At 42.2% G+C, this 21,739-nt stretch overlaps 1 protein-coding gene across 1 annotated transcript; it reads right to left on the reverse strand.

The window, feature by feature from the left end:
* Positions 1-2,043: 2,043 nt before the first annotated feature.
* Positions 2,044-21,532, reverse strand: LOC140457228 (uncharacterized). The gene is made up of 3 exons (XM_072551365.1): positions 21,453-21,532; positions 17,657-19,078; positions 2,044-7,157 (listed from the first exon to the last, which is right to left on the reverse strand). The coding sequence occupies exons 2-3, from the start codon at positions 18,742-18,744 to the stop codon at positions 6,479-6,481; spliced, it is 1,767 nt and encodes a 588-aa protein (XP_072407466.1). The 5' UTR covers positions 18,745-19,078; positions 21,453-21,532; the 3' UTR covers positions 2,044-6,478.
* Positions 21,533-21,739: the final 207 nt, after the last annotated feature.

Here is a 21,739-nt window from a genome sequence, read left to right on the forward strand (position 1 = left end):
ATTTATTACCAACTTGCGAGTAAAGGCTTCAATTGCATAAGCAAATGAAAGCAAATTAGAACTTAGGTTAGTGTACAGTTATACCCTTTGAGCAGAGTGAGGTCATCTCTCCAGACTCCTAATTGCCCAATCTCTCTTACTATTTCACCTTTACCCATCTATGCTCCACGTCCATTGCCCCTTTCTTTCCAAGTTGGCAATTTCCCCCTTGCGCGTGCTGTCATAAGGGTAAACTCTTATCTCGATGCTCCCCTTTGTAACTTCTTTCATTAACCATAGGTACATTCCATTCTTGTACATACATCTTAACAATGTATCTTTTTCATGCTTCGCTTATATGTTTCAGTAATCTTAGCTTTTTGCTGAAACTGCTGTTTTAAACAGTATGGTAAAAGGAATTATTTTCTTTAATAAATCTACATTAAAGTTTGTACTTAATTATCCATAATTATGCACTGAAAAGTAGAGATACTCTTCCCTAAATACCTGCAGAGTTAATAGTTCTCTTGCTGTACCCCTTTTCTGTATGCTTTTTCTATATCTGCAAAAACAACACTTTTCCCCATTTCTAACAGTATTAAACAAAGACATACAGATTAGAGGGTGACAAAAAACTGACTAGAAGCTTGCTACTTCTGGCTGAAGATTGTTGCAAATGCTACAACCTTGTCTTTTGCACTGATGAACTGATCTCTTTGGTCTTTGAGGTTCGGGATATTTGTGGAGCCTCCTCCTGCAGCGAGTCGTTAATTGTCCACCAACATTCATGACTGAATATGGCAGGAGTGCACAGCTTATATCTGATCTCTTGATTGCTAGGTTGCTTCATGAGGTTGACACGTAACTGTTAAGTATGCCTGGTCTTGCTTGCAGATTGATCCCCTGGCTTGATGGTAATGATTGAATGTGAGATCTGCCAGATTATGAGGTTGCAGATTGTGCTGGAGTATAATTCTGCTACAGTTGATGGCTGACAGCGCCTCATGGATGCCCAGTCTTGAGTTGCTAGATCTGTTTAAAACTGCCTCATTTAGCATGGTGATACTGCCACACAACATGTTGGAGGTTATTCTCAATTTGAAGGTGGGATTTCATCTCCACAAGGACTGTACAATGGTCACTCTCACCGATGCTGACATGAACACATGCATCAGCAGCAGGCAGATGGTAAGTGATCAATCTCGTTTATATCAATGAGTGTCCGAATCGCGAAATGCATTCAAAAGGTGATTTGCTTGGTTCCAGCTCAGTCACAGCATTCAGCAAAAAGAAAGCATAAAGGCACAAACACACAAAAAAAGAAGCAGAACCCACAGATTTCAGAATGTCTGTATATATTTTAACTTTAGAACCCACTCCCCCACTTTCAATATTGGTCAGCAGGGCCGAGTTATTAGTCTGTAATTGGCTCTCTCAGCATTTTCACTGTGATGGGGCCCAATCATGGTCACAATGATGGTTTTGAAACTTCTCACAATGTTTACTGTCTAAGTAATATTTGCCAGAATTACCAATTAATTATAAATTTCTCATTTCAGAGTAAACGAAAGAATATTGACTTTTGATCAGATCCAAAGTTATGTGGTTTAGCACATTCCAATTAAAATTCCAATACCTTAAGCGAGCTTTCCTGCTGCATTTGCTGAACTAATTGATAACTATTTGGGGTCTGGTTTGAATCCTTTTATGAACTAATTTGGTTCGATAATTATTGATTAAACAACTCATTATTATGAGGTTTAATGTTGTTATCCTAAGTGTAAGCTGCAAATGTTATTTGTTTTATCTATGGTTTACAGAGGTGCAAATGTTATTCTTCAAATGTTCTATAGCTTCTATTGTTCAAGTTTTGTATTAGCTGCAAATGTTAAGTTGTTTTATCGATGGCTTACAGAGTTGAAGTCAAAATGTGTGGTGCTGGAAAAGCACAGCCGGTCAGGCAGCACCCAAGGAGTAGGAGAGTCAATGAAATGTCAACTCTCCTGCTCCTCAGATGCTGCCTGACTGGCTGTGCTTTTCCAGCACCACACATTTTGACTCTGATCTCCAGCATCTGCAGTCCCCACAGAGTTTCTCCTTACAGAGTTGAATCAAATGTCAAATGTTGTCAGTTGCAACCTCAAGAAAATGTTGTTGGCCATCTTATACTACTCAGTTATAGCTAAGGTGGGGTTGTAGGTTCCCTCTTGTAGGTTCCTTTATCAATTGCCGCAGACCCAGTCAAGCAGCTATGTCCTTTAGGACCTGACCAGCTTAATCAGTAGTGCTGCTGCTGATTCACTCTTTATGATGGACATTGAAATTCTTCATCCAGAGAACATTTTATGAGCTTTACATCGTTACTACTTCCTCCAAGTGTTATTCAACATGCAAGAATACAGATTCATCAGCTGAGGGAGGATGGTATGTGGTAACTAACATGACGTTTCCTTGATGACGTTTAACCTGAAGCCATGAGATTTCATGAGGTCCAAAGTCAATGTTGATTCCCAAGGAAACTCTCACCCAGTTTTACACCAGTGTGTTGTCATCTCTGCTGGTGGGACAGAGCATATCCAGGGATGATGGTGCTGTCTGCGACATTGTCTGTATGGTGTGATTCCATGAGGATAACCATGTCAGGCTGTTGCTGGACAAATCTGTGAGACAGCTCTCCCAGCTTCTAGATGTTCGTAAAGAAGACCTCGCAGGGTCAAAAAGGCATGTTTTCTGTCATTGTCTGGGTTAAAGCCGGTGGTCCATCCAGTTTTATTTCTTTGTCGAGATTTGCTTTCAATAAATGTCTGTCAGATGGGGTAGGGCTGTTTAGGGAGAAGGGTAATACTGTCATCATTCAGAACACAGTCTACAAAGGAGAAATTGAGCTCTAAAACAAGCTTGTCGTATGAACAGGCTATTCTGAATTAACTACAAAGTGATTACATTCAACATGCTTTTCCATTAATAGTTACATTAAAATCTGGAATTCAAATAGGGGTATGAATTGATGTTAAGTGAGAGGATCTGGATCAATGTATTACTTTAGGAAACCTTCAAATTAAACCAACAGGAGTTCAGAACTGATTCAGGTGATGACAGTGAAACCATTCTTGGTAACACCAATGGAAAGTTTGAAAGAATAATCCATGAATATGTTAGAGGATGATTTACACTAAGAATGTATGAAGTATCTAAGAATAACAGTGAGTGGAAAGGCAGGGATCTGGGAAGTAGGAAGCACTTAATGTTGTTCAGGAAGAACTGAGGACTGATTTTAGGCTTTACACACACAGTCTCTGATTTCAACCTGGATGAAGAATCTTTGAATTGTACTATTTCAGTCAATCAATGAGATTCTTGGAAGACCCATATTGTTTCTTGTGAAGAACTGTTTGTCACAGGAAGAGCATATGAACTTAAAGACTTACAACGAGTAATTCAAACAGATCCTCCTCTTTCTGATAAAAACTTGCAGTTTTGACCATCCAATACCATCCCTTCCTCTGACCTATTGCAATCTGGGTGATCAACCCAAGTTGGAGATAATGTAAAACACAGGGCACCACTCCCCAATAATTATAGCCTCTCGTTTCCTCTTAGCGCTAATTTCTCTCCTAGAGATGGTCTGTTTGTAGAAGAGAATTCTAAGACAGGTTGCTAGAAGAATGGAAATGCTTACACTTAAAGAAGATTAAGAATTGCAAAGGAATAATCTTCTTGAGGTTTGAGGTGTGGAATGTGGACAGGAGGACGCCAGGCAGAGAAAACCCAAATAATTTGAATAATTTATTATAAAAATGTTCACACCCATGATGATATGGATCTGCAATAGAAGCAGACTCTCATATTGATGATAAGATTAGACCCTATGTAAATACATTGCTAGATGAACGAACCAGAAAGACAGACAACGTAGGACATTACTTATGCGTTACTTCACCATCTGCTGTTATCAGGGAGACAGCTTTGGCGAGACCTAAATCAAGTGCTCAGCTGATGCACATCATGTAGATCTCCACTGCCACAACCAGTTTGGAGTTGTTAATGTGTTTGATCCAGTATTTATTTTTCACAGTATCTCCCTAACTTTTAGATGGTGCAGTGCTCCAGCTGTTATGTTTTGCAGCAAGTTGGCTTTGCTTTTGGCTTCAAAGACAGATATTAGCCCTGACGAGCAGGCTTTTGTTGTGGGTTCTGACTTTCCCAAATGTTGCTGCTGCTGTGTCATAAATGATTGAACTCAGCAACTCCCAAACTTCAGCAATATCAATGTTGATTAATAAAGCTTTTATTTATGTGCCTGTAAGATATATCACAATACTGTTCCTTGGTCATTTAATTCTATAATTCAGGTGTCACTGTTTATAATGTGCAAGTCAGTAAGAATTGTCAGCTAGGACTAATCATTACTTTCTAATTGGAGATGTAAATCAGTGAAACCTTTCAGACACTGAATCGTAGATTTTGCAACAAGATCAATTTAGGATTGAAGTAACTGTTTATAATCTCATTATAAACTATAGCCTCCTGTTGAGAATTCTTCTATTTTTTTTAAAATTCTGGTCTCGGTAATGGTGACCATAGACTATTGTTTTCAAAACCCACGAGTGGCACAGTGATTAGCACTGCCACCTCACAGCAGCAGAGACCCGGGTTCGATTCCAGCCTTGGGCGACTGTCTGTACGGAGTTGGCACATTCTCCCTGTGTCTGTGTGGGTTTCCTCCCACAATCCAAAGATGTGTATGTTATGTAAATTGACCAGGCTAAATTGCCCATAGTGTTGAGGGATATGTAGATTAGGTGCATTAGTCCGAGGTAAATTAGAGTAATAGGGTAGCGGAATGGGTCTGGGTGGGTTACTCTTCAGAGAGTCAATGTGGACTTGTTGGGCCAAATGACCTGTTTCCACACTACAGGGATTCTATGGTTCACCACCCTCCTTTAAGGAGGGAAATCTTCCCCAATTTGGCCGACGCATGAATTAAAACCGATAATGTGGTAGACTCTTAACTGCCCTCTGAAATGGCCTAGCAAACCACTCAAAGGGAAATCAGGAATCAACAACAAATGCTGGGCTTGTGAGTAACAGCCACATCCCATTTTTAAAGAGACATCCAAATGAATCAAGTAATGTACTGCCTAGAAATGTGGTGGAGACAGGTCCAACTGAGGCATTCATGAGGACACTGAGTGATTATTTGAATAGAAATAGTGTGCAGAGGTAGGCGGAAAAGGCAGGAGATTGGCACTCAGGGATATAGCCAGTGCAGGCATGAAGGGCAGATCAGCCTCCTTCTGCGCTGTAACAATCCTATGCTTCTGTGACGAATGATGAAAGAAGAAAAAGTTCAGGGAAAAGATCACAGAGGGTTCTTTTGAAAAGGGACACCACAGCCCTGAAAACCTGTGACAGATCCAGAACATTAAACCCAGGCCAGTTATAGAGTTGTGTCAACTTGAGCAGAAATACAACACAGTTTTTGAAAATTTGTCCAGGGTATGGAGAAGCCATTCACTAGGCCCAGCATTTATGTCCATCCCAAATTGCCCTGGAGAAGGTGACTTCTTCAGCTGCTGCAGTCCTTCTTCAGCAACAGCCGCATTCCTGTTCGGGAGGGAGTTCCAGGATTTTGACCCAGTGGCAGTGAATGCTGATATGTTTTCACAGTTAAGCTGGTGTTCGGCTCAGAGGGAGTTTGCAGTTGGCCATGTTCATGACAAGTGATGTCCGTGTCCTTTTACGTTGCTGGTGGATGTGGTGCCAATCAAGCAGGCTGCTTCATCTCATATGGTATAAAGCTGCTTAAGTCTCAGGTATTGTAACGGCACTAACCCAATCAAGTGAACAGCATTCCCATCACACTCCTGACTTGCGCCTTGTAGATGGTGGACAGGGTTTGGGGAGACAGGAGGTGATTTAATCACTTCAGGATTCCTAGCCTCTGATCTTCTGTGTAGCAGCAGTTTTTATATGGCTTGTCTAGCTCAGTTTCTGGTCAATGGCATGCACCAGGATTTTGATAGTGAGGGATTCAGGGATTGTAATGCAATTGATTGGCAAGAGGAGGCAGTTGGATTCTCTGAGTTTGGAGATGGCCATTGCCTGCCACTTATTAGCCCAGGCCTAGATACTGTCTATAACTTGCTTCATGAGGACCTAGACCACTTCAGTTTATGAGGATTTGTAAACAGTGCTGAATATTGTGCAATCACCAATGAACAACTCCACTCCTGTCCTTATGATGGGGGAGTAGGCATTGATGAAGTACAGAAGATGTTTAGGCATATGACCCTGCAGTGATGTCATGGGAATTAGATAATTGACCCCTGACAACCACAACCACCTTCTTGTGTGTTCAGCATAACTCCACCGGTGGACAGAAATCCACCTGCTCCTTCCAGATTTGTTCAGGCTCCTTGACGTAAATGACATTGTCAGGCGGGCAATCTCTGACTTAACTGACAGCAGCAATTACAGTGGAATCAAACCACTGCAGTCACGTATGAACTCTCTGATGTGTCAGCAGATGGGATGACCGAGTGAATCTCTTCCCACACACGGAACAGCTGAATGGTCTCTCCCCAGTGTGAACTCTCTGGTGCGCTTTGAGGTCAGATGACTGCCGAAAACTCTTACCACACGAACTGCAGCTGAATGGCCTCTCCTCAGTGTGAACTCGCTGGTGTCTCAGGAGGGTGGATGACTGAGTGAATCCCTTCCCACACATGGAGCAAGTGAATGGCCTCTCCCCGGTGTGAACCCATTGATGTGCGCTGAGCTCGGATAACTGCCTGAATCTTTTTCCACAGTGAGTGCAACCAAACGGCCTCTCCTCGTTGTGAATTCGCTGGTGTGTACAAAGGCCAGAGGACTGGGCGAATCCCTTCCCGCAAACAGAGCAGGTGAATGGTCTCTCCCCAGAGTGAAGCTGCTGGTGTCTCAGCAGGGTGGAGGCACTCCTGAACATCATTCCACAATGAGTGCAGCTGAATGGCCTCTCCTCAGTGTGTGTTCGCTGGTGTAACACAAGTTTGGTTGTATCAGTGAATCCCCTCCCACACACAGAGCAGGTGAATGGCTTCTCCCCAGTGTGACTGCGTCGATGAATTTCTAACCGGGATGGATAATTGAATCCTTTACCACAGTCCTCACATTTCCATGGTTTCTCCATAGCGCATGTGTCTGTTTATTTCCTTATCTACACATAGGATACGTCAATGATCCCTCCCCGCTGTGAATGATATGGTACTTTTTAAAACTTCCTATAACTGGTTAAACCTTTTTGTACAATCAGTCCACTGCAACACTTGCACTCAGGTTATGTGGCTTGTTCAAGCTCTTTCCACTGGGACACTTCCACTCAGATGTTTGTGTGTATGGGTGTCTTGGTATTTTTCCAGTCACACTGATATCTGAAATCTTTTGCCACAGTCACAAAAAAAAATTCTCTGTCTACAGTCAAATGTCGATGATATTCAGGACTGGGTGACTCAAGTGAACGTGTTCGACTTCAGCGTGGTGTTTGATTCCTTATTCCTATCTGTAAATCCTTCCTTTCAATGTTCTGTAATAAGATTACAAGAATTATCACCTATCAGTATCAGATACAGATTGAAAATAAACAGTTATAGCCTGTGCACAACCTCTGCAGTTGAATCATATCTCTCCTATAATATGGATTCCAGAACTGCACACAGTGCTCTAGCTGTGGCTTAACCAACAGTTTATACAGTTTCAGCACAACCTCCCTGTAATAAACTCTATGCCTTAGTTAAGAAAGGCAAGTATCCCACATGCCTTCTTAACCACTTTATCTACCTGCCCCACTCCTTGACAGGTCAGTGGACATGTGCACCAAGGTTCCTCTGATCCTTAGTGCACCTCAGTATCCTACCATTAATCATATATTCCCTTGCCTTGTTTCTTCTGCTCAAATGCATTACCTCATATTTATCTGGAATGAATTCCATTTACCACTAGTCAGCTCATCTGATTAGCATATCTGGAGTTTGCACATTCTCCCCGTTCTGCATGGGTTTCCTCCAGGTGCTCTGGTTTCCTTCCACAGTCCAAAGATGTGCAGGTTAGGTGGCTTGGCCATGCCAAATTGCCCTGTAGTGCCCAGGGACATGCAGGCTAAGTGGATTAGCCAAGGTAAATGCAGGTTTATGGGAACAGGGTGGAGGCTTTCTCTGGGTGGGATGCTCTTTTGAGGATCAATGCACACTTGATGGGAAGAATGGCCTTTTTCCACACTGTAGGGATTCTGTAAACCGAATCCAATCCTGTATAAATGAAGTGACTGCACAAGATTTTCAAGTTTCCCATTGGCAAATCATTTCCTTCTCATACCATGCAAGCAACATCTACCATTGTCAGTATAGGATAAAAACTGGAATGATTTGTTCTATAGGGCACTGTTTTCCCCTTTCATCTGTGTGAGGTTAGGTGGATTGGCCATGCTGAATTGCCCCGTAATGTCCAGGGATGTGCAGACTAGGTGGATTAGCCATGGGAAATGCAGTGTTACAGGGATTGGGTGGAGGGGTGGTTCTGGTGGGATGCTCTTCGGAGGGTAAGTGTGGATTCAAATGGACAGATTTCATGCTGTAGGGATTCTATTCTATGAAATCCTCCTGTAATCTAAATTAAAAATTACACAACACCACATTATAGTCCAACAGGTTTATTTGAAAGTACAAGCTTTTGCAGCGCTGCTCCTTTGTCAGGTAGCTAGTGCAGCAGGGTCATAGGACACAGAATGTACAGTAAAAGATCAAAAGTATCATACAATTGATGCAATGTATTGAACAAATCTACGAGCTACCTGACGAAGGAGCAATGTTCCAAAAGCTTGTACTTTCAAATAAACCTGTTGGACTATAAGCTGGTTTTGTGTGATTACTTTACTTTGTCCACCCATGTCCAACACCAGCACCTCCACATCATAGCCTGTCATCCAAGTCTGACCTCACTATTTACTATCCCATCAATTTTCGTAAACCCCCTCCCGTGAATTTACTGATCAAACGTCCTATATTCAAGTCGAAATCGTTTATATCATCTGAACATAATAAATACTTGACAGTGCTGGGGGATGTGGAGCCAGGGCAGTGGGATGAGGTGATTTTGGTCTTACAGAAAACTGGCACAAACAGCGGGCTGAATGCAGCACAGAATTTTTGAAGTGGGGAATTCAACCCGTTGTGTCTAAGCCAGCTTCTCCAACTCAGCATTTTCACGTCTTCTCCTGCCTGTCAACCTTCATGTTCTGATCACAACCCTCATTCTATAAGTGTCAGGTCCTGATCTCATTCAGATCCACTTCATTGCCCTCCCCCAGCTGGCGGATGCGCATGCGCCCTAGCTCACATTGCGCCGCCATGCAGACGGCACTGCGCATGTACCCTGCTGCACCCTGCCCCTATTAAAGATGGCGGCCATTAACGCGGCCCATTCACGAAAACACCGCCAAAGCTCGAAACTGCTGCTCGCTTAAGGAAAACCTGAATCGGTAGTTTCTTATTCGACTCTAGATTACACCGAATTTTAAATGCAGCTCACCCGGTAGATGTTTAAAACTCCGCGGATTTAGTTACGAACAATTCTCCATCCCGCATCAGCTTCACACATGCGCGTGCTCAGTTCACGTTACCCGTTTGATTGGTGGAGGCTCCAGACCAATGGTAAAAGCCGGACGAGAGCGGCAGGCCTTGCAGCCAATCGTGGCAAATGAGGGGCGGGACCGAGGTCGGCTCTCCTTCAATCGCTGAAACCTTCCCTTATTTGGAAACTTCATTTGTGTCAAACGCCAGGGACAAACCTCGACCTTTCTGTTTGTGGCTTTTAAATAGATGGAACCTTAATGGGGCCGGAGCAAACGTTTCCACATTTGCTTCTGAAATAGGGGAATATGTTCAGACAAATTCGTAAATAATGGAGTACAACGTGGGGAAAGTGTGAATTTTTGAATTTTCTCCCCATTTAGAAAATAGTCCATGCCTCTATTCTTCCTACCAAAGAGACTTGGGAGTTCTAGTCCAGGTAATCCTGGAGGTTGAGTTAGTAGTTAGGGAGGCAAATACAATGATGGTATTTATTTTGAGAGGACTTGAGTATAAAAGCAGGGATTTCCTTCTGAGGCTCCACATTGCTCTGGTCAGACCACCTTTGGAGTATTGTGCACAGTTTTCACCTCCATATCTCAGTAAAGATGTATTGGCCCTGGAGCGTGTTCAGAGGAGTTTCACGAGAATGGTCTCAGGAATGAAAAGCGTAACATATGCGGAATTTTTGACGACTCTGGTTAATACTCTATGGAGTTTAGAAGGATGAGGGCGGGTTCTAATTGAAACATACAAAATACCGAATGCCCTGGACAGAGTGGATGTTGGGAAGGTGTTTCCATTGGTCGGAGAGACTAGGATCCGAGGGCATTACCTTAGAGTAAAGGGAAGACCTTTAGAATGGAGATAAGGAGAAACGTCTTCAGCCAGAGTGGTGAATCAATGGAATTGATTGCCACAGAAGATTGTGGAGGCCGGGTCATTGAGTATATTTAAGGCTGACAGATAGTTTCTTGAATATGAAGGGGTTACAGGGTGAATGCAAGAGAATGATGTTGAGAAACATGTCAGCTATGATTGAAGGGCAGAGCAGACTCAATGTACTGAATAGCCTAATTCTGCCCCTTTGTCTTATAAATCAAGGTCTGATTAAAGAGGAGTGGGCAAAAAAAGGAATGTCAATATTAGACAAGGCAAGTCCCAGGTTTCAATAAATGAACTGGCGACAGGGCTAGGACTGGTTATGGAGAAGATTAATACTGGCACCATTCAGGACATCAGAAAAGCTCTGAGGAAAGTCAAAATTCTGCAAGAACTGTACAGAACTGATTTAGAGATAGTGGAATGGAAAAACACAATAGATCAGACAGTATCAGAAAAGCAGGAAAGTCCACATTTGGGATCAGGACTCTTCATCAGCACTAGGGAAGGGCAAGAGAGCTCAGAAATAATGGGGGGAGGAGGTGGGGCTAAGGAAAGGTAGCTGGGATGGTGATAGGTGAATGCAGATAGGGGATTATTGTGATTTGTCAATGGGAAGGGTGGAGCACATTGGTGAGAAGGAAGATGGACAGCTATGCAGGTGAATGTTTGAGGAGAGGAGAGGGAGGGCTGGACTTGGGATGAAGTTGGGGGTGGGGTGATTTTGAACTGATTTAGAACCTTTGTATGCTGTTAAAGATTTTTTAAAAAAACAAATAAAGTACATTTTGAAATATGAAAACAAAGACTATAAAGAAACAACTGATCTCAAAGATAAACTTGCAGCATGTGTTTGGGTGAATGTACTTAATCAGGTTCAAAAAGATTGAAGAATATATGTTTTCTCTATTGGACAACCAGATTGAAATGTAGAACTTGGATGATGATATAGGTTGGTATTAGAAAGGAATACCAGTGTGTTATTCCAGGAAGCAATAAAATTGGAATGACAGTTTTTCTGAATTGATTCTTGTGATAGTAGCAATTCCATGCTGTTATTCAGACTGATGGAAATATTTAAGATGAAGACGTTTGGCATGTTGAAGGATGATGTACAAAAGTAATCTATGAATTATCTGAGGACAGTAATAAGGGGAAAGGAAGGAGTCTGGAAAACAGCAGATATTTCATGTTATTCCAGGAGAAATGGGGTCTGGTGCAGATGTCAGTTTTTACACAGCACACTGTCAACCTGTGGCTTCACCCTGGATGGACAATTTCCTAAACGTTTCGTACAAATCGCTCTATGGAATTTTCAGAGAACAAACATAATGTGGTCAGAGAGAGGAAGGTTTGTGTTATAGCAAATAAGCACACACACACACACACATATATACTCTTGCAAAAACAGAGACTGACAAACATACTGGCATCACAACTGCACCCTGCCTCCCACAACAGCGGACACATACATACTATTATGTACACACCTACAAAGCAAAAGCTTTTGTCCCATTGGGTGGACAAGAGCAATCAACCCAACTAACACTGGGGTAAAGTGTCAGCATCAGTATGAACAGCAATGTTAGAGAAATTCAAGTAAACATTACAATTGATTCCTTTGTACAATGAAATATATTTACCTCAATTCTGTGTAAATTCAATGACCTAATCTCCACTGTTCTCTGAATTCAAAGACTAACAATTATTCAAAGTAATGAATCCCTCCTCATCTCAGTCTTAAATGTGAAACTCTTGACTTTTAAATAGTGGCTAGAAGTTCAAGATTCCCTGAGAGGAAATAGTCGCTCAGTGTGCACTCTGTCAAACCCTCCAGCATCTTATACAATTCAGTAAGATCACTTCTCATTCTCCTAAACTCCAACTTGCACAATCTTTCCTCAGAAGACAACCTCTTCATTGCTGGAATCATCTGAGTGAGTCTTCTATGAACTGATTTTAATACAAGTATAAACTTCCCAAAGCAAGCAAAACTGGATACAGTAATCCAGGTGCAGATTCACCAGGATTTTTGTGGTTTTAGCAATACTTCTTTATTATTATACTGTATCCCCCTTGCAATTAAGACCAAAATTCAATTTGTCTTCAGAATTTCATGCTGTACCAGCATGCTGTTTGAGATTCCCATATAAGGATACCCAGATCTCTCTGCACTACAGCATTCTGCAGTCTGTCTCCATTCAATAAACTGCTTTTTGTTCTCTCCTACCAAAATGGATGCATTCACATCATCCCACATTATAATCCATCTGTCAAAGTTTTTTTCCATTCACATAACTTGTTTATATCCCTTCAAGGACTCTTTATAGTCTTACAAATTGCTTTCCTACTTATTATTGCATCAGCAGTAAGGTTGCATCGCCACAATTGGTGCCTTGATTCAAGTCATTAATATCAATGGCTGCTTTGGTCTCCCTCAATTGTGGATGATATTTGTCTCTATTCTACTGGAATTGGAGATCATCTTGTTCCAAATATAGTTCCATATCAGACAATGCAGGGAGTAGGGCATTATACATTCCTAGACCTACACTGAGAGGTAAAACCCCAGACAGCTTTATGGTAAAGGGTAGTTCTGAAGAAGGTAACTGAACTCAAAACATTGTTTTCTTTCTAGAGATGCTGCCAGACCTCCTGAGTTTTTCCAGCAATTTCTGTTTTTGTGTTTGTTTGTTAGTAAGGACTTCTGTGGTTCCTGACAGATTCCAGTCAGGATGCTAAAACCCAACTTTCTTACAGTCCAGTCCTAGAGGTTTCTCACTTTGGGCTTACAACCTTCAGCAGAGTCAGTAGTGGAGTAATCTTAGAATAATTGTCAGGATGTGACCCTTGTAGATGTTCCCATTTGTGCATTGTTGCTTATCCTGTTGTCTCCCACACAAATTCATCTTTATTTAGAGATATCCATTGTATAACTTACTGAGGAAAGGATCTGAAAGTCTGCTGGAGACGGGATCAATTGATGCATTCGTGGATTATTATTTAAATAGAAACATCATTCAGGGTATGAGGAAATGTAGGAGATTGGCATCAATATGCTTCATTGACTTCATTCAGCAATATTGAGATTCTGTGAATTGTCCCAGATATTTACAGGCTCCTGTGAACTCATTGTTATTTATTTTTAATCAAATTTATTTTAAATTAATTAAGATCGGCCTTAAAATAGTGGATACAAAACAATGTCACTTTTAGACTGGAAATATAATTCTGCTGTATTACTTTCAGTCAGGAGTAGATCACAGTTTGACACCAATCTCTGATTTGACATGTTTCCCGTATTCCTTGTTGATCTTCCTGATTCCAAGCAGAGCTATAAAGCAACTATGAATGATGGTAGAGAACGGCTGGGAAATATTTCATACACGCTTCAGGAGTATCTCACACGGGGACTTAACTGTCAGTGAAGAGGTGAGAAAGCCGGTGAGGTTTGGCTCTCCCATGAGATCCTGAAAGACTGTGTCCAGGATGAAGTTCTGTTCCTGTCAGACAATCCTCTTTCAGCTGCACCTCCCCCCCCCTCCCCCACTGTTCTTTCTGAGCCCTGATTAGGTGACGTTCAACACTCAGATGAGAAAAAGAAAAAGCAACGAGTTTCAAACCAATTTCTTTTTCTGCATTTATTCAGAATATTGAATAACAGCTCAATGAGCAAGATTATCAACATGACCAGGAAAAACATCCAACTATCAGAGTGAAATCATTGGAAAGGTACAGTAAAAATGGAGGCTATTCAGCCTAAGGTGTACGCTGACTGGCTAAAATAGAGTGATCCACACCAATCTCTTGTTATAGATCTTCACCTGTTGCTCGGAATCATCTGGCATTTCAAATGCAGATCCAAGTCTCTTTTTTTTTAAAATACAATGAGGTTTATCTGCCTTTATGATCCAAACTGACGTTGAGTTCCAGATCCTGCCATCCTGAGTGAAAAGCTTTCTCCACTCCCATTCTAGGTCTTCCATCTTCTGTGAAGAGAATAGATAAGATAGAAGCAGGGAGGTTCTTTCCTTTGGTGGGTGAAACTGGAACAAGGCAGCATGGCCTCAAAATAAGGCAGAGCAGATTTAGCTGAGTTGAGAAGGAACTTCTTCTCCCAAAGGGATGTGAGTTTGTGGAACTCCCTGCCCAGTGAATCAGTTGAGGCTATCTTATTGAATGTTTTTACAGCAAAGATAGATGGATTTTTCAATAGTAAAGAAATTAAGGGCTATGGTGAGCAAGGAGAGTCAGGTCCACGATCTTATTGAATGGCGGAGCAGGCTCAAAGGACCAACTGGCCAATTTTTGCTCCTATTTCTTATGTTCTGCCAGTTACTGAAAATCTCAGTGCCTTGGTCATGGAATTGTTAATGGAAATAGGTCTGGCTCCCTCATAACTGTATGCACCTCAATTAAAACTTCTCTCAGTCTCCTCTATTCTAAAGAAAACAATCACAGTCTACCTATTCTTTCATCTTAGTGAAAATTCTCCATTCCTGGAAACATCCTCATTAATGTCTTCTGTATACTCTCCAGAGCAATCACACCTATGTTGTAATTGGCAGGCCAGAACTGTATGCAGTGCTCTATCTGTGGTCTGACCAATCTTCTTGACAGTTCTGGCAGAACCTCCCTGATCTTGCAATTGTCCTGAACATAAGTACCTAGACATGGAACAGTAGAATCCTGTGGAAGCAGGCCAATTGGTCCATCAAGTCCACACTGACCCTCAATAGAGCATCCCACCCAGACCCTTCCCATCCCTGTAACCTGGCATTTCCCATGGCTAATGGACCTAACCTGCATATCCCAGGACACTATGGACAATTTAGCATTGTCAATCCACCCTAACCTGCACATCTTTGGACTATGGGAGGAAATTCAACAGACACAGGGAAAACATGCAACCTCCACACAGTCAACCTAGGCTGGTGCTGCCCAACTGTCTTTGGGAAAAAGTTGTTGTCTATTAGAAAGATGTAATTAAGCAGAGTTTCATGAAAGATAAATCACGTCTGACACATTTATCATAATGATTTGTGAAGGTTACAGGCAGGACAGGGAAACTAGTAGTAGTAAAATACTTGGATTTCTGAAAGTCATTCAATAAAATACCACACCTTAGGCTGCTTAATAAAGAGAGAACCCATGGTGTTGGGGTTAATAAATTAGCACAGAGGATTGGCTAGCTAATACAAGACAGAAAGCTGGGATAAGGGGAGGGGTTTCTGAATGGCCATCTATAACTAGTGGAGTACCACAGGGATCAGAGCTGAGGCCACAAATATTTAAAATATATATGAATGACTTAGATAAGGAAAGTGAATGTAGTATAGCCAAGTTTGCTGATGACACAGAAGAATGTGAGAAAACAAGTGGTGAGGATGACAGAGTCTACAGCGAAATATAAATAGGTTACATGATTGCGCAAAAATTTGGCAGACAGGATATAATGTGGAAAAATGTTCAGTTATACATATTGCAGAGGTGCTGAATATTATTTAAATGGGAATGACTGTAGAAAGTGCAGCACAGACAGGGGTCCTCATGCAGAAATCACAAAAAGCTAGCATACAATTTCAGCAAGTAATAGGGAAAACAAATGAAATATTGGCTGTTACTTCAAAAGTGAATGGAGTATAACAGTAGGAAGGTTGACGATTATCTTTTTGAATGGTGCAGCAGACTTGATGGGTTGAATGCCCTATTTCTGCCCTATGTCTTATGGTATAACTAAATGTGTAATCCATGGGACTGAGATGTCTTGCTGTGTCCTTATTCATTCAATTATTAACTGTATTAACCAAAATAAGCATAGATTAACAGTCACAGTAATACACCATGGAAACAGATCCTTCAGTCCACATCCACCATGTTCCCAAACTAAACTAGTCCCACTTGCCTGCATCTGGTCAATATCCCTCCAACCTTTCCTATTCATGTACTTATCCAAAAGTCTTTTAAACTTTGGAATTGGACCTGCATCCCACATTTCCTCTGGCAGCTCATTCCACATACTAACCTCTGTGTAAAAATGTTGCCCCTCATATCCTTTTTAAATCTTTCTCCTCTCACCTTAAAAATATGCCCCCTAGTTTTGAAATTCCCTTACAGAAAATAATCTTGACTATTCACCTTATCTATGCACCCCCCACCCCCCCATGATTTTATAAATCTCTATAAGTTCACCCTTCAATTCCTATGCTCCAGTGAAAGAAGTCCCAGCCTATCCAGTCTATTTTTTTCATAACTCAAACCCTCCATTCTGGGCAACACCCTGGTTAATGTTTTCTAATCCCTCTCCAGTTCAGTAATATCCTTTTAACATAAATGAAGGTTCATCTTCATTCCATACTTCATCTTCATACTCACTGATCAGCTTCTTCCATTGTGATTAAATCACTTTAGTTTATCAGGAATTAACCAGTATTTTCTGAACTTGTATTATCTAAACATCTCAAATAGTAAATTACTGAAGAGTTCAATCTTCTTCACCTATACTATCTCTTGCTTATTAGTTATCTTTATTCACTACATTTGATTAAACAAACACACACAAATATCAAATTGACTTCAGTTTTTGTGAGTTAAGTCTAGACTCCCTTTATAATTCATAACTTATCAGGACTCTCAATGGGCTCACCCCAATAGATGACTGTTAGAAAGATTATTTCAATGAACTAATGAAACTGTTTAATGCAGTAACCAGAACTATGTTCTAACTCTAGTTGTGCTCTAAACAGCACCATTTTCCTGGGTTTTTGTATTCTAGCCCTTGACTAAGAAAGAATCCCAAATGCCTCTTGAGCACCCGATCCCCATCTGCCTTCAGAGATCTGTGGAAAGCATTGCAAGATTTTTTTATTCCTCGACACTCGGTATCCTGCCATTTGTTGTCCATCCATTTTCTTGTTTGTCCTCCCCAAAATCATTAACTCACATTTCTGCAGATGGACTCCAATTCACTGCTTTCCTCTTCAATAATCTATTGCCCTGTTCCTTCAGTTCTTCCTCATTGTCAAATCAACTTTAGTCTTCTCCTCAAACTTTTTAATCTTGTCCGCAATATTTAAGTCTAATCTTTAATATGTGCAACAAACTGGATTCGCACAGTAAACAGGCGACCAGCGTCAGTTCAGTCTTGGATGTGATTAACAGTGGAATACAACCCCTGCTGTCGCATGTGAACTTGCTGGTGTCTCAAGAGGTTGTTTGACTGAGCAAATCCCTTCCCACACAAGGAGCAGTTGAACGGCCTCTCCCCAGTGTGAACCCGTTGGTGTGTTAACAGATTCTGTTTACTTTTAAATCTTTTCTCACAGTAAGGACAGTTAAAAGGTCTCATATCAGTGTGAACAAGTTGGTGTGTCGTGAGATGGGATGACTGAGTGAATCGCTTGTCACACAGCATGCAGCTGTAGGGTCTCTCCCCGGTATGAACGCGCTGGTGAATCAGAAGGTCGGATGAATCAACAAATTCCTGCCAACACACAGTGCAGGTGAACGGTCTTTCTCCAGTGTGAACTCGATGGTGTCTCAGCAGATGTGATAAGCGAGTGAACCCCTTCCCACAGACAGAGCACATGAATGGCCTCTCCCCAGTGTGAGTGTGTCTGTGTTTCAGAAGGTCTTTTGTAGTTTTAAATTTCTTTTCACAATCAGGACAATTAAAAGGTCTCTGATCAGTGTGAACAAATTGATGTGACAGAAGATGGGATGAACAGGTGAACCCCTTCCCACATATAGAGCAGATGAATGGCCTCTCCCCAGTCAGAGTGCGTTGGTGGTTCAGTAAATCCTTTTTACTTTTAAAGCTCTTCTCACAATCAGAACATTCGAAAGGTCTCTTATCAGAGTGAACAAGTTGGTGTGTCAGGAGGTGGGATGACTGAGTAAATTTCTTCCCACACAGGGAGCAGGTAAATGGCCTCTCACCAGTGTGAGTGCGTTGATGTGTCACGATATCCTTTCTGCTTTTAAAGCTCTTCTCGCAGTCAGAACATTTGAATGGTCTCTTATCAGAGTGAGCCCGCTGGTGAGTCCGGAGATTGGATAAAGCATTAAATCCTTTCCCACATTCAAGACAGGTGAATGGCCTCTCCCCAGTGTGAACCCGCTGGTGTGTATAGAGGCTAGATGACTGAGTGAATCCCTTCCCACACACAGAGCAGGTGAACGGCCGCTCTCCAGTGTGACTGCGTCGATGTGTTTCCAGCTCAGATGGGTAACTGAACCCCTTCCCACAGTCTCCACACTTCCATGGTTTTTCCATGGTGTGGTTGCCTTTGGGTGCCCCTAGTTTGGATGATCATTTGAAGTTTCATCTACACACAAGTGTATGGTTCCCATCCACCATGAGTGATGTGATGTAATCAGTAACCACTGTTTCCAAAGTCAACGCACTGGAACACTCATATTTAGGTGTCTCTGAATCAGTCCTTTTCCAGTCTCACTGATGTTTGAATTTTTTTGTCCCCCAGAGACAAACATTTCTTCTTGTACATTCAAAGACCAATGATGTTTATGTCCCAACGAATTGAATGGTTCTGTCAAGTCTTGATATTTGGTTTGAATTTACTATCTGCAAATCCACTGCTCTGAATACCCTGTAAAAGGAGTTGAAGTATTTAGAATATGCAACAAATAAATTGGCTGTTAGGTCCAACTATTCTGTAGGTATTTACGCATCTCATGCTTCTGGTCCCATTCACTCTATGTCACCTCAGCCTTTCAACTGATCTTTCTAATCCCTTTTCTCTCATGCATTCATCTAATTTCTTTATTTAAAAGAAACTCCTGGCACAACCATTTCCTGTTAACGCCACAATCTAATTGCTCTGGCAGCTCTTGATCCCAAAAGAGAGAAGAAATTCCTCATCTTAGTCTGAATTGGCACCCTTTTATTCTGACACTATGCCCTCTGGTCCTAGACTCTCCTTTAAGGTCTGTGAGGGGTGCAGTTCATTCACTGTCTGACAATGAACTGTCCTGTAACAGGGTAGGAAGTGATTTCTAGAGCAGGTGAATGGCATCTCCCCAGCGTAAACATACTGACATGCCACCAGGCGTTACGACAAAGTGAATTCCCTCTCACAAATCGGGTAGGTGTTGCATCTTTCCTTGGCAGGGTGTCGACATTGAGCTTGCAGTTCGGATGTCGAACCAAATTGTTCCACACATTTCCAAGCTGCATACCGCCACCTCCAACAAATGTTTAAGTATCTTGTCAGTTCAAACCATGCGTTGACCCCTTGTCCACACTTCCAGCACACAACAGGTCTCTCAACACCGTGATTAATGCTTGTTTCTTCCATATTTAAAAGCCAATAATATTCAGATCTTGATTAATCAAATCTTGAAGTGATATTTAATTTAGCCTTCCCAACTGCAAATCTATTTTTCAAATTCAGTGTAAAAGTAGTTCACAGAAGATGTAACTACAAGCTCAGGATGCAAATTCAGAACTGACATGACTACGTTTTATGGAACATTTTATTTTCTTTCCTCTCTTTCTGGCAGAAAGGCTGCTCGAGCAGACGGTGCACATTCCTGGCTTTTTGCAGGTCACCCAGGCCTAGGCAAGGTACGTTTGCCTAGGGGTATAAGTTACAGATCATGAGGGAAACAACTTTTTTTGGGCGGGGTAATGAGTTATGAGTTAGAACATAAATAGACCACTACTGATGCTAGAGGACCCTTCAGAAAAAAAAGACTTATGCTTTGGACCAAAGGCAGCTGTTCAGGACATTAGCGAGACTGTTTTTAAGATACTGAGATCAATTCTGGCCTCGCTGAGATGGGAAAGATGATGTGAAACTTGAAAGGGTTCAGAAAAGAATTACAAGGATGTTGCCAGGATTGAAGGGTTTGAGCTATAGGGAGAGGCGGGAGAGGCTGGAGAGGCTGAAGAGGCTGAAGAGGCTGGGGCTTCCCCCACCCCGCCCCAGCAGCATCAGAGACAAAGGGGTGAACTTACAGATGTTCATGAATTCATGGATAAGGGGAGTAGCCCAGGTCTTTTTCCCAGGGTAGGAGAGTCCAGAACTAGAGGGCAGAGGTTTAAGGTGAGAGAGGAAAGATTTTAAGAAAGCACCTGAGGGGCAACTTTTTTTGTGCAGAGGATGGTACACATATGGAATGAGCTGCCAGAGGAGGTGGAGAAGACAGGTACAATTACAACATTTAAAAGGCATCGGGATGGGACCTGAATGGGAAGGGTTTAGAGGGATATGGACCAAATGCTGTCTTAATGGGACTAGATCAGTTTAGGATATCTGGTCGGCATGAACAAGTTAGACTGAAGGGTCTGTTTCCATGCTGTTTAACTGTATAAATACAAGGGAGACAGATAGGAAAATTACAAATTTGTTATTCCCAAAAGTAACATTTCAATATCGATGAAAGATGTGTAAAGGGGGTGTGTGCTTATGAGTAACTGAGGAACATTGATCACATGGCATTCAGACACGATCAGAGGAGGTATCATTTTGCAGCACCCCATTCCTCCATTCTTTCTGTCTCCAAAGTTTTAAATGCCTGTACTTCACGCTCTCCATTCTTCCTGGCTGAAATCCAAACCTGTCGCACCATTTCTTTAGTCCACGCCTAGTTATCCCACTTTCGGTTCTCCAGCTCCTAAGCTCAAGAGTGAGTGATAACCTCAATGATTTTCTCTCTCATCACGAGGACACAAACCCCGCCTTCCCCCCGATACTTCACCAAGGTGGCCGCCCGTCCGCCTGACACAGCGAACATACCCCCCCGCCTTCCCTTTACCAAGATGGCAGGTGGCCGGTTACCTGGGTAACCCCTCCTCCCTGGGCCGCTGGACTCCCACTCCCATAAGATGGCGGTTAGGGCGCCCGCTCCGCAGGGGTCTGATTCCGCCTGCGGAGGGTAAATACGGGCCTTTGAGGCCCCCAGCCACCACCAAGAGTTGAAAAAGTTGCCAGGCCCCAGTACCGTGGTTTCCATTCCTACCCTCTCTCATAATTTCCTCCTGCTGCTCGAACCGTCCAGTCCTCTTCAGACGGTCCCCATGACTATCACTGAGCATGCTCAGAGCACAGCCCGCCCCTACACCTGCGCATTGGGCTCCTGTATGCATTGGTAGGGGGCTTTCTGCAGCGCGCAGCAGTCTGGGTATACCTTAACGCCATCGATTCCCTGGTTGACAGTTTAATTCTCCTGGAATCCTAATCGGGAAAATGTACAGAATAAATACCACAGTTAGGAAGACACGCAAATGCACCGCGTGTATTTCGGGT

Source organism: Chiloscyllium punctatum, chromosome 31 (assembly GCF_047496795.1).
Source record: "Chiloscyllium punctatum isolate Juve2018m chromosome 31, sChiPun1.3, whole genome shotgun sequence".
Classification (NCBI taxonomy): Eukaryota; Metazoa; Chordata; class Chondrichthyes; order Orectolobiformes; family Hemiscylliidae; genus Chiloscyllium; species Chiloscyllium punctatum.